This window comes from Carassius auratus, chromosome 27 (genome assembly GCF_003368295.1).
Source record: "Carassius auratus strain Wakin chromosome 27, ASM336829v1, whole genome shotgun sequence".
NCBI lineage: Eukaryota > Metazoa > Chordata > Actinopteri > Cypriniformes > Cyprinidae > Carassius > Carassius auratus.
In genome coordinates, this window is record NC_039269.1 from 19,689,399 (window position 1) to 19,703,417 (window position 14,019).

General features: G+C 40.2%; 1 protein-coding gene across 8 annotated transcripts in view; it reads right to left on the reverse strand.

Moving 5' to 3' along the window:
• Positions 1–280: 280 nt before the first annotated feature.
• LOC113045774 (rho guanine nucleotide exchange factor 4-like) overlaps positions 281–14,019 on the reverse strand; it is a 77,081-nt gene continuing 63,342 nt past the window's right edge. For 6 of the 8 annotated variants that reach the window (XM_026206415.1, XM_026206414.1, XM_026206420.1 and 3 more), the window contains 11 exons: positions 12,599–12,744; positions 6,458–6,634; positions 5,782–5,976; positions 5,414–5,593; positions 5,085–5,317; positions 4,120–4,249; positions 3,903–4,034; positions 3,564–3,807; positions 3,177–3,254; positions 2,757–2,998; positions 1,203–1,339 (listed from right to left, as the gene is read on the reverse strand). In XM_026206415.1, coding sequence (XP_026062200.1) covers positions 2,763–2,998; positions 3,177–3,254; positions 3,564–3,807; positions 3,903–4,034; positions 4,120–4,249; positions 5,085–5,317; positions 5,414–5,593; positions 5,782–5,976; positions 6,458–6,634; positions 12,599–12,744 — 1,751 coding nt within the window. In that variant the 3' untranslated portion in view covers positions 1,203–1,339; positions 2,757–2,762. Of the gene's footprint in view, positions 1,340–2,756; positions 2,999–3,176; positions 3,255–3,563; positions 3,808–3,902; positions 4,035–4,119; positions 4,250–5,084; positions 5,318–5,413; positions 5,594–5,781; positions 5,977–6,457; positions 6,635–12,598; positions 12,745–14,019 lie in introns of all 8 variants that reach the window. The other 2 variants (XM_026206416.1, XM_026206422.1) reach the window with 1 other exon arrangement.

Below are 14,019 nucleotides of genomic sequence, written 5' to 3' on the forward strand. Positions count from 1 at the left end.
GCATGACTCACTTGATGGTGAAACGTGCTTTTGGTCTGCCCAATACTTAATGTCATGAGACAAAGGTCATGAGGACTGTCCCTTAAAGGGACAGTTCAGCCAAAGATGAAAATCCTATTGAACACAAAAGAAGATATTTTGAAGAATATTGGTAACCAGATAGTCAAGGTTTTGACAATATGAATCGTCAGGGTTTTGCTGCTCTTACAGGTGTTTTACTTATAGTTGTCTTTTCCCATTAAGCTGAAATATTAAGTCAGTTATCCTTTCCCCAAAATGTCAGATTCATAACACTTACAAATGCTTTTTATTAACATACGCTTTTCTGTAGTCAAAGATTATCATACATATTTGACAACTGTCAGACATTATTATTTAATTTAATAGTACCATTATCTATCAGAATGACAGAATATTGACAATTTTATTTGGGTTGAAAATGTCGAGTTTCACAGCAAGTTCATGCAACCCCCATCACAATATGTGGCTTACGTTTGGAATGGCACTTCAGAGAGAAGTGGGTTACAGAGGAGTCATTAGGCAGCAGAATCAAATGAGCACAAACATGAAACACTCGTCTGAAACGGTGAGTACCGAAGGGACACCGTCTACGTTTCATTTGAGAGGCTTCATGAGGAGAAAGTTGGGAGGAGTTGATAGTTGCATACACAGACTGACATGATATCGACGGACCTCCGGGAAGTTAATACAGTAATAAATCTCAACACGGTCTACTTTTATCTTGTGCGGAAACCTTTGAAACTTCAAACATCATCATGGGTTACACAAAAGTATCAAATTACATATAAAAGCTAGTAGTTGGGCACTGTGGATAGCTGGCATACATTGAAAACTTGAAAATAAATTAACCAACAAATAAAGAAGTCCTCTCTTCAAGCAGGGCTCTTTCGATGAAGCGTGTCCGTACGATGACTTGCAGCAGTAGTCGTGTTAGTGCCGGAGAGTGGAGCGGTTGAGCAGTAGTAGCCGTCTTTTTTTCAACGTTAATAATAATAACAAAATAGCGGGAACGCCCTCCCACGATGTTCCACAACCTCTGGGAGCGATGCCGTGATTGTAACCAACCCATAAAGTGCTTTCGCAATCAGACAATAAAAATAAACGTGTTACACTGGGATAAAAACAGGAGTTCAGGCGCACCTGCGAATGTACCGAGTCTCTCATTTTTTGAACGGTGTCAAGCGTCCGATGTTGTGCCAGAAGTTGGAGGTCTTGCGTTTGGGCTCGGCCAACATGATGACCTGCTGCTGGGGCAGGGAGGTGGGAAGAGTGGGGTGCTTCTGACGCAGCAGGAAGTCGTAGTAGGGCTTGGTCACAGCTGCGGGAAGAGGACATAAACAAAGGGTCAGGACCCGAGAGATTTCGGTCATTAGAGAACGGGACACAGATATACACATGGGTTTAGTAGACGAGCATGTTTTGGCCATTGGTTCTGCGTGTTTGAGTCAGGCCAGTTTAGAGTATGCTGACATTATTGAATGTTATGCTGTAAATGGGTTAAGTGTGTACTTGTTAGGGAACGATGGGTTGCCAGTGAATTATAGAAACTAGATCAGTTACTGTAAAAAAAAAAAGGCTGGGGTATGGATACAGATTTTCTGATTTGATTCCATTTGATGATTCATATGAAAGGGATTGGCACCTCAGCTAATGCTGTACATCTTCTGCATTACAAAAATCCATGCCATTTATTAACCAAATACAAGAACTGAATCATGAAAAAAGAAAAAAAAAAGATTTTCTTATGCAATACTGCTATTTTTTATATTATTAGAATAATTAACATTTAAAATTATGTAAACATATTGTATGACGTCATATTTTAGTTATAAACACATAAAAGAGTGGCAAAAGTTCCTAAAAACAACTGGCTCACAAGAGTCATTTGAATCAGATTGAATCAGTTTGTTGATTCACTAAAAATTAAAAAAACAATTTAAAAGATTCATTTGTTTGTGAGTTGGACTAAACTGGTTCTGCTGTGGATTTTTGAGTCAGTAAAAAGAACTGGTTTAAGAGAGTCATTTGTTTGTGAATCAGACTCCATTGTTTGCTCTGCATGTTGATTCACTAAAAAATAACTACCACTCACTAACAATAAGTCAATTGTTTGTGAATTGGCACACACTGTTTGCTAAGTGCACTTTTAATTCACTAAAAAGATCCAGTTGATAAGATTCATTTTTTTGTGAATAAAGACTACATTGTTTGTTCTGCATGTTTTTGATTCAACAACCATTTAAAAAAAAGCATTTGTTTGTGGATTGGTCGACACCGGTTGCACCGTAATTTTTTGATTCACTAAAAAGATCCAATTAAAAAGAGCCTTTTTTTGTGAATTAAACTACATTGCATGTTGTTATTCACTATAAATAACTAGTTTGAAAGAGCCAGTTGTTTGTGATTCACACTGGTTACTCTATGGTTCTGTTTAAAAGGTTCAGTAGTTGTAGCTAATTGGACTAAATTAGTTTCTTTGTATGTGAAAAGATCTGGTGTTTTGTTCATGAATCAGACTACACCAGTCATTCTGCCTCCTGTTTGGAAAACTCAAAAAAAAAAAAAAAAAAAAAAAAACTGTCATTTCATATTTTTATTTTATTTCATTCAATTCAGACTCCAACCTCTGGTAAATGATGATTCAGATATTGACCATGATTAATCAGAAAATCTATATTTTGACCCAGCCTCAGTTATATAAGCAGATAAGTCACACTAACACACTGTGGAATTACCCTGGACTACTCGATCGGCTCTCTACTTTGAGAGGACACCCAAGATATTGCCCTGCGCAGGACCCCAGGGGGCACCCTAACCCCCCGCCCCTGCCTACGCTGAGGGCCTTCAGGGAGGAGAGGTGAAGTTAAGGTGGCCCTGGGAGCCAGAGGTCCCGAAGGTTCAGAAAAACGTAGGCACTTGGAAGTTTTTGGGTGAAGAAGTGGAGATCTGAGTGCCAAAAGATGCTGTAAAGCTAAAGCTGTTCCAGGGCAGTGAGGTAATAATGAAACACAACACAAACATGGTCAAACACGTGCTTGTGAACAAATGAACAGTGACCACACACGACACAACCCATTCACTACATGCTAGGCTCCACACTATATCATGGATCTCCAAAAGATACAAGTCAACTAGACAAAACAGCTGAAATTCACCTTTGGGCTTCCCTGTTGGGTGACTTTTAGATGCATTCAGCATGGCCTGCTTCTTCTGGACCTCTGTGATCGTAAAACCTGTTTGGAGGACAAAACAAAGACATTAATACAATTAATCAATTGTGGGGAACAGACCAACACTTCTGTCACATACAAACATTATATAAAACTAAACAGATCAGCAAATATGAATAATACAGTACATAAGAAAATATATTTCAAATATTCCATGGTATATTGCAAGCCTTTCTGCTCCATAGATATAATCACCAAAATATTTCACGGTGTGATTTACGTCCATTTTTGTTGCTGGAGAACAAATGATGCATTTAAAGACTGGACGATCAAATCAGTGCTTTTTACTTGCACTTTTAAGACCTTGTTCACCTGTTTCGAGGTCGTGCTGGACCTGTTCCCGTTCATCCGCAAAGGCTCGCAGCCAGCGCTGCTTCTGCTCAGGTTTCTTGGCACACAGAAGGTGGACCTCCTCTCCCCCAGGAGAACATAATTTCAAGGCATTCTTCACACTCATGTTAAAGTCCTTATCTTTCCCGTCCTCCACATCCACAACTTGCATTTGATCCATGTCTAACCGACCCTTATAGTACAGGATGTCCCTCCGAAGCAGATCCTGGGGGGTATATAAAATAACTACTTTAACACACATAAAAAGCATCTGCTATAAATGATATACTTCTGCTCTCACTGGGATGGTAAGCAACTGACCTTCTTACAGAAAACCAGTTGGTGGTCAAAGAGAAAGAACATTCGCTGCTGGCCTTTGGCCTGTGGCTGGGAGATCTTTGTCAGGTCTCCTGAGAAAATCAGATCAGAGCTTCTGCTCAAGATGTCTTCACCCTAATGAAGGGAAAAGCTTGTGAGACCACATAGTTCTGGAGTGAATCAGTGTGTGAATATTATCCAAGATGCTTGTGTAATTTACCTCCCAGTCTTCTATGGAGCTTTGCCACTGAGCAATTTTGTCAATATTCTCTAGACGCCGTTTTCTCTCATTGATCAGTCGGGCCACATTTTTCATTGCATTTAAAGCAGCTTCCACGTCCTTATAATCTCTGAAAAGCAAAATATATGAGATTGGAATTAGTCAATTGTGAATTAAATCATTCAAAACACTGATTCAGCAATTCGCCATGGTCCATTAGCGCTCATGAATTATAGATCTTTTGGTTGCACTTTATTTTACAGTACGTGTACTAACATGTACTTATAGTGTACTTACAGTGTATTTATCTAAGAAAGTTCTGGTAATACAAGGTAACTACATTGGGTAGGGTTAGGTTTAGGGGTAGGTTCAGGGTTAGTACCTAGTTATTACATAGTTATTGTAATTACTATAATAAGTACATAGTATGTAAATGAGGAACAGGACTGTAAAATAAAGTGCTACCAATCTTTTTCCTTTAAGTTACTGCATTGACATTCTTTATCTACTGGGCAACAATGTCCATCTGGACCAAATATTTTCAGAAAGCGGCTTAACAAGAAAGTGCCATAACAGGAATAAATTACATTTAAAATATTTTTAAATAAAAAATCTTGTTCGCTAGTGACACGAGTCAAGAGCACTGCAGCACAAATCTACTTCTCTAGATATGAAGACTTTTAAAGTATCATCTACACAATTCACATCTTATTTATTTAAAAGAGAGCTAAATGTGCTCATGTGTGCTTAATTTCAAAATCTCTGTTAAATAAAGTCAAATGCTTGACAAAAAAATATTTTATATCTTACAGCTAAATCACACATCAATGCAGACGTACAATCCACTCAGTTTGTACCCTTTCAAAAGGTACACCTTTATATTAGTATCTTTTGATTGGGTGCCCAATTATAGCATGAGAGTGTAGTTATTGTGTAACAGCAGGCAGTTGTGTAGACCTCATTACCTGTGCTGTGGGTTGGTGTACTTCAGCAGTTCAGCCAGCTGCAGAGGATACTTGCAGATCTTCTGAACAGGAGTAAGCAGGAATCCATCCAAGGAAATGTCGATCATCTTCTGGAGCAGACGACAGGCCTCAAAGAAGAACACATACTTCTTGATCTTCATCAGTTTGGAGAGCTGCACGCAGGCATTGGGGTGGTTGTTGCAATATTCAGAGTAGATCTGAAAGTTTGTTTGCTGGATGGAAAAGAAGTGAAGAGAACAGGATAAAAATCCAAACCTAAAAAACTGCATCCTGCATCACCGCCTACAGTACAATGCAAGTCAGCTTACGTGCTCTAAGAAGCAGGAGCCAATCTCGCTGAGGTGAGGATGGTCTTTGTTGAATTTCTTCTCCAATGCTTTGAGGAACTTCTTCTGAAAACGGTAGAGCTCATCGATGTTTCCAAAGATAGTGCGCAGTTGTTCCTCGGTAAACATATCTGTCCTCTTCCGACACTGTTTTATATAACCCTGGAAGCCAAAGAGAGTATGTCAGAGGTCTGATGCTATAGCACAGCTAGTTGGATTATGGAGCTGCTGATATGAATCAGCTGCATGTAAACAGAGAGCCGAGTGACTCTACAGACACTGTAATGCTCTGAAACAAGATCCACATGCTGAAGTAGAACCGATCGATCGGAGCCATGTGGCAAACTGACCTCACAGATGTCCTTCAGGTGTTTGATGTAATCCCTCTCTGTGCTCATGATCTCATTGATGACGTTGGCTCTCATCTGTTCCTTGCAGGGCAGACCGGGCCCTAAGGGACCCCCCATGCTGGCCCCACCCCCCTCTGAGGCCCCGTCCAGATGGGCTAAGTATTCCTCCATGGGTTCATCTTGGTTCACCCGTAACTACCAATAACAAATAGGTTAATACCGTCAGGATTTACTAAAGCGATGAAAAGGTACTGACAGTTATTTTTGCGGATGACCTCACTGCATATGAATTTGCAGGTTCAAAATTTATGGGAGGAGAGTATTTGAATAAATCCTGCAATGTGATTTGGGTCTGCAGTAGTCAATTTACTGGTATTTGAAAAGCATGTCTTAACCTATTTTGTGCTTAAAATCACTGCAGTAACTTGCACTGCTCTTGGTTGATTTCATTGGTCATTATGGAAATGATCTGACTGCGTCTGTGTTAATTTCAACATTGTCATCAGATCACCTTCACAACTTTCCACTCCCGTCGGCTCTCTTATTGGATTGCTGTCTCAAACATGTTAATCTGGTCCTAAATCTTCACAATGTACATGACAAAAAGAACCCTGGTGCATCCTCATGACCCTTTATTCTATTTTTTGTTATGAGCGGGAAATCTGTTCTCCTTTACCCGAACAAAGCTGGCGGGGAACCAGCCCTCGCTGTCCAGCACCCGGCCCCACCACCACTCCTTGTTTGTGGCGTCCACTACTTCAATGACATCTCCAGCTTTGAAGCCCAGCTCCTGGTCGTCCATGGTGACGTGGTCCCATAGAGCCTCCGCACACACGCTGCCATCACTGATCAGCTATTGAGAGGAAACAGAAAGGCAAAACATTGCCTGTATTATTTAACTGATCATGTTAAAACAGAAACTACTTTAACATGAGCACAATAGCAAATGTGTATGTAAATGACAAGTATTAAGCATTTAATCACGGTTGCATTTCATTTCATTGCTTAATTTAATTTTTGTGACTAGTATATGGAAATTCTTACACTTTGCTGTTTAATACACACTGTACAGCAACATGCCGTTTACACTGGAGCTGAGAAATGTATTGAATAAATACAATTTATTCGTTAGGATTTTACAGGTAATAAAAAATATAAAACATTATTGTGAGGGTTTTAATATATTTATTTTATTTTACGTTTTGCATGACATTCGTAAGAGATTCTCTAAATGAATCTCAAGTAGCAAAAATTCCTTTAAATTAGTAAAGTCAGTCAGATCAAATTATTTGTCAATGCATAAATTCAAAAATTAACTGTCTGTTAACAATAATCACTCAGCAATGCTACTGTACAATATTAAAATGATTTAGTAAAAATATGTATACTTAAATATTGCTAATTATTACATCTCTATATTTGTGCAAATAATGGAAGTAATTAATCTTCCATTTGATGATGTAGTGTGTGTTGATTAGAATATTTTTAAATTATACTGAATTAAATTATACTGTTGGATGGCTATAATTACTCATCATATATATATGCTATTTAAAGGATAAATTTTTGCCTTACTACGCTGCAAAAAAATAAATAAATACGTTTTTTTTAAATACTTTGGGGAAGTCGTGGCCTAATGGTTAAAGAGTCGGACTCCCGACTTGAAAGGTTGTGAGTTCGAGTCCCGGGCTGGCAGGAATTGTGGGTGGGGGGAGTGCATGGACAGTGCTCTCTCCACCTTCAATACCACAACTTAGGTGCCCTTGAGCAAGGCACTGAACACCCAACTGCTGCCCGGGCGCCGCAGCATAAATGGCTGCCCACTGCTCCGGGTGTGTGTTCACAGTGTGTGTGTGTGTGCGCACTTCGGATGGGTTAAATGCAGAGCACAAATTCTGAGTATGGGTTACCATACTTGGCTGAATGTCACGTTACTTAAATACTTTGTAACAACACAGAGCATTCAGTTTCAATGCCTGTTTTAGTATCTCAGTGGCATAATGAGTTATCATGAAATGATATACAACCCCTCATTCTATGCACTTAACCAAAACCAAAATGCAATGTATCACTGCAGAAAGAATTACCAAATTAAGGCTTTTCTGTCTGAAGTCTGCTTTTTTTCCCCGAGTGGTTATTTTAAGTTTCCGCTTTCTGCTTGCAAGGATTGATTTGGCAAAGAAAACAAAAAGCTGGGTAATATATTGCTACACTGTCCAGCTTGCCTACCGAGAAAATGAAATGAAATCCTGGCAAGCTTAACAGCCTCCATCAAACCATCTCTGCCGCACAGCTAAACGTGATCTATCGGTGCTGATGTAAAAATCGCACTCTGTTCTCTGTCCATACTCTGTGCTCACAGCCCGAAGGACTCGAAGGCTGAATATACACCCCCTGAATCCCGAGCCCATTCTCATCACCACAGCTGTGCCTATGTACCCTGTTGCCTAGCGACACACCCACATACTCTCCCATGTGCCTCCTCTTCACGGCTTGTGAGTTACAGCTTCTTGGTTTGTTCAAAGATGATCAGAAACAGCCCTGGCACATATTGTACAAACATACAAAAAAACGAATGAATATTATGAATGAATGTGAATGAACAAGGTTTTTAAATCTAGTCTGGATGTTCTAATATCCAAATATTTACATAATAAAAAATTTTGCTGAACCAAACCATGCAAAGTTTATTGGTTGATTTTCTAATTTTTTTCCTTCTGGATTTGTATTCCTTAACAAGACACCACGCTGCTCTGCTAAACTATAACCACACTATAAATATCAAGCTGACCACTTTCTTTTTTCTTTTTTTTTTTGCTCACCAGTGAAAGGCCTGCGCAGATCCCTCTGGGACAAAATATGGCATAAAGAAAGCCTCACATGGGCCAAAAACACCATGTTTTTTGTGCTCATTAGTCAAAATCAAAGCATATAGATCCATAAGTTGACAGTTACACAAAAAAACAAACAACGTCAATCAAAGGCTCTTACACATAAACACCCAAACCTACCTTCAGAAGCAGACAAAACGTCTAAATACGCCCTCAGATTAAAGCCTGACCCCTAGAAGCCCCTCAAGAGTGCTTACGGTTTGGTGAATAATTAACACGCTGCCGTCCCAGCATATTACTTCTGGCTGAACGCCGCCAACCTCACACACATCCATTCCTGTTACCTGCACTGTGATGTCTGCATCCTGAAAACCCATCCACGAGTGAGCAAGAGGGATCAACTTTCCCTCCTCCTCCTCCTCCTCCTTGTCTTCCTCTCCACCCCTCCCCTCGCTCTTGCTCCTCACTGCGGCTGCGCCCTACTGGAAGGCCAGCAGGAACATCAGCACTACGTTGATGATGACCAGCAACATCATGATGACGAACACCACCAACTTCTGGGCCTCCGGGCTGAGGTTGCACCGCAACAGGAAGTGAGCCATGCCCTGCCGAGACATCGTTCGCTGGCCTCCGCGAGCCATGGCGTCGGAAACCCCCTCGGCTAGAGGTCTGCGTGCGGACGCTCGACGGCGCACGGTTTGCCGGCCGGATCCGCTCAGTGTTCTCGGTGAAACGTGAGAGGGAGGGAGAAGAGCCTCCACGTCCACAGTTACCTGCTCACTTCCTTTCCGTTCCCTTCTCGTTCTTTCTCTCTTCCTCCTCCTCGTCCCTGACTCCCCTCGGATCTCTCCCCGCACACTTCTGATGTCAGGAGCAGGGGTGGATGTGTCTCTCCGCCTCCATGTATTCTTCTTCTTCTGTGCTATTTTGTGCCCCTTCCTGTCTGTTTTTCTCGTCTTAGGCTCCCCTTCGCTGCCTCCCCCTCATTCCCGTCTCTCGTCCTCCTGCTCTGCTTAAACACACGGCCGTGCTAATTCCCTTGGATCTGATTAACGCGCTTGAAATCCCTTCTCTTTTCACTGTCTCTTTTGCAAAATGCAAAGCTGAGGGGCGGAAATGGTTGCTGCATCTGTGCTTAGCGGCTCTAGCAAAAACCATCCATCCATCTCCCTGAATTGACTTCTGTTTTTGCTCCTGTTTTTTTTTTTTTCTTCCTCTCATCCTTCCCAGCCAATCGGCTGGCGGTGCTGTGAAGCGTGTCCAGGATACCAGAGTACAGGAGGCTGGCCTTAGCAGCAGCAGGAGGGAGGTAGCGGTGGGGGAGGGATGCGAGAGAATGCAGCACAGTACATCCTTTCTATCCTGGCGCTTCTCTATTGGCCGAGCCGGCCGCCTGTCAGCCGCACTTCCAGTGTAAAAGCAAGCACGTCGTGCTCATCTTCTTGAGGCAGTGCTACGATGATGGGAATGCTGCTAGAGATATTAATTAAAGACTGCATGAGGTGCCAAATATCTCTCGAGCTTTCATTTCCTCACCCGGGCCGATGTCAGTGAGGTAGGATTAACGCAGTCATCCTCACTCGTCCCGTTCCTGTGCATCAATTTGTGCACAGCTAATGGGATTAGTGAAGGCCTCTGATTCACTAACCTGCTGTTCTCTCTCTCTCTCTCTCTCTCTCTCTCTCTCTCTCTCGGCCGCAGAGCCCCATCCCCAGTCACAGTGTCACACAGCACGATACTTCCTTTTAAATCAGTAGCTGTGCCTTTTTGACACACACACACACAAGTGAAATAATCACTCACTCTCCGTTACACTGAAACAAGCTGTTCCCCCCATCACAAGAAATTAACACTAAAACTAGATTTCTATATATTTCCATGGAGAATATATTTCTATCATGACAACTCTTATCATGTGATTTTAGCATGGTAATGCATAAGACAATGTTACTGTATTTGGTCTTGGCAGAATAGAAATGCTGCTGCTGCTGCTGCATAGCAAATATAAGGACTTGCTACTGCCAATACATATGCCAATACGGTGCTGTGAGTATTAATACTGCTGCTGCACAAGTAGCATATATAACAACCTGTAGCAGATTTATACAGGTGGAGCTGTTGAGGTGGAGGGTTTCAGAGGAACTCTGAAGGTCCATGCGCTGTGAACCGCTCTAGTGAATATAATAATCAGCTATTTAAATGTAAAGCAGTAAGATCACTGGCTACGTACGCAACATAAACCAATCAGCTTGTGCCAAACAGTTAAGCTTATCATCAATCTGAATTAGTGACCCATCTGCCTGTGCCATCTAGAGTTTCATGACAAAACTTGCCGTTTCACTGAGAGTTGTGCCTACAGTATGTAAAACTTTGTTGCAGGTTGCTATGCAGTACCTACTGTAAGGTGTTCAGAATGGTTTTTAAATTGTTGCTATGCTACTGATAAGGTGTTCTGGGTGGCCATCAGTATTTTTGTCTTGTTTTTAAGTAAAAATACTCTTAAATATCTTTAAAACAATAAAGACTTGAAGCAAAATAAGTGCAAAACAAGATAATGGTTTGAATGAAAATCTTTTCTGAAGCTTATTGATTTTGTTGTTGTTGTTGTTGTTGTTTTCAGTCAGCAAAACATGGAAAATCCTTTTATTTCTATCTATTGTATTTTCAAAATGCATTTTATTGATTTAACTGCAAACATTTCATTGGTGCATATGTTTTATTTAGTTTTATTATGTAAACATTCTTTACATTGCAATTTTTTTGTCAAAATGCCATAACTGGATCTTTCCTGTATGGGACATATACCGGACTCTCCAGAAATTTAGTCCACATTAACTCCCATTCTTACAACCGACTGCAAGTTTCCATTCATATATCTGCCTCCATCCAGTCAACAAACAATGGACAGAACCATGTCTATGACAATCCATTTTCCTATCCAATCTATGTATATCACACTACAGAAGAAAAGGTCTCTTGCTACTTCCAATTTATTATCTTAATTTATTTTGTTTTATGCTTCAAACAATGAAAATATGAGATTTTTTTTTTATTAAATAAAATACTATATATATTTATATATATCCCAATTTGCAGCTTGTTACTATTTACTTAGGTACTTGTTAAGTTTAGTTATTGATTATGGATGCAGCATATGGGATGCAGAACAATAAACAGACAATATGTTAATAATAAGCATGCTAATAAGCAAGTAGTTAAATAGTGAGAATTGGTCTCTATACTAAAGTGTTACCGTATATGTTTTGCGGTAAACTATGCGGTTATATTCTGGTGGCTAAATATGCCTCAGGTCCCTTCTATAATGCAAGCTTAGATCTCGGGGTGAAAATGATTATGACCATGATTCGAGGTACTGTATCAGTCTGTAGCTCCCTATTAAAACAATGACACTAATTTTGTCTGTTTATTATTTACTGGATACTATACCAGGACAGAAGGGCTAAAAACAATACCAACAGCATCAGCACAGGGTTTCTGCGCAGCTCAGTGCACACCAAGCTCCCAGAGGCCCGGCTGTTGATTTGATTTTTCTGCTGTTTCTAACTAAAATGCTGAATGGAGTTACTGAGCAGCATTCGAAATTGATACCAAACAGTCATAAATCAAACTCCGACACTCTGCATATTCTCTGAATTTTCTTGTAGATAACAGCATCTTCCAGCAACACGGATTCATCTTCAGTCATGCTGAAGATGATGGGAGAAGTACAGTGGCAGCAGGTCATTCTGCTGGTCTCAGGCCTCAGGAGAGGAACAGATGGCTAGAAGACTATTATAAAACAGTGACTGAATTCCAACATGTTTAAACACTGAATCAAGAGCACAGTTACATACAATACTACAGTGGTGCCTTGAAAGCCTGTCTGTAACCAGTTGTCTTCATACAAAAACGCAGTTCGTTTTGGTGTTCTGTCAGGACAATCTGTGAACACAAACAGTAGCACGTAGACAGCCGTGATGCTCTACCTCATTTATGGCCAGCTGTTCTCCTCCTCCTCCTGGATGTCCGAATCGGTTGGAGGAGCTGCGAAACTCATTGTACAGGTCATCTTCACTCCCCACCTCATCCGCAAGGCCAGACTTATCCTGCGGTCCATCAGTTATCACCAAGGCTGAAAAATAAAGCACAAAACTGTCAGCACTGAACATTGGGGGTCTAGACCAAATGCATATTCAACATTTCTTTTGCACTAATATTATGTTTGTTAATATGGCAAATGGAACGTATTTAAAATATACAAAAAGGTTTATAAATCCTCACTTTGGATCACAATAAAATAGTCATTTTGCAACACTTAAGCAGTATATGATATTTTTACAGTGTTTAAAAGTAGATAAGTCATTTTTGTTTATGTTTTTCTGGTCAATATGACAGTGGTCTTAGAGTGAAGTAATGGCCTATGAATGAACCAAATGTCTTTAAAAAAAATACCTTAAATGCAATAGCATTTGACTGGTCATGTGATTCCAAAATGGTGCCTTCTCTGACTATGTGACTATGTGACCCACTATGTGGAATAAAATGGCTTTTTCTAGGCCAGGTGGGACCCACAGGAGGCCACAAGGGGGTGCTAGAGGGTCCATATGATTTTTCAGATGAACACAAAGTAAATATTTACATTTAATAATTTTGCAGATGCTTTTATCCAAAGCGACTTACAACTGGGGAACACATTAAGCAATTCTTCTTCAAGATGCAAACAGCAAATATATAAATATTAAGCAGATATTTGTGAAATATTTTGTTTTAGCACAATGACAATATAAAAGCTAGATATTTAAGCAAACACTGTGTGTATTTATAATATTGCATATATTAAATACATTTTAAGGAAAGGGGTTTCTTCTGAGGCTTTTGTCATATTTGGGAGTCGTTGGTATAAATAACAATAAAATAACCTGCTCTGTGACCCTGATATGATCATTTTAAACATGTCAGGTGTACTATTCATTAGTTCAAGAGCAATATTTTAAAATCTATATATTTAAAAACCATTTAGCATGCAACCAATCTCACAGAATTTAGCACCGGGAGCCTGAGGTTACCAACCATTTCCCCAGTCAGGAAATTTAATGACCTCACTTGTATGGCCACACTTGATAAGAGCATTAATCCAAAATTAGCAATTAATATTTGATTTGGCTGATACATACTGAGAGAAGGTGGCTCACACACCACAAAGATCAACATACCATCACACCGAATGGCACACCATGTCTTTTTGATCTACTATGCAGAGTCACGCATAAACATCTGTCCTACAGTTCGTTGTTGTCCTTTTAAAAATGCTTTACGGTCAAACAAGATTTGTGTCTTTTGTAGCAGCACTAGCTTGAAGCGAAATCTGTACTGTCCCAGTAACAGTACATCCAAAAACATGACAAAC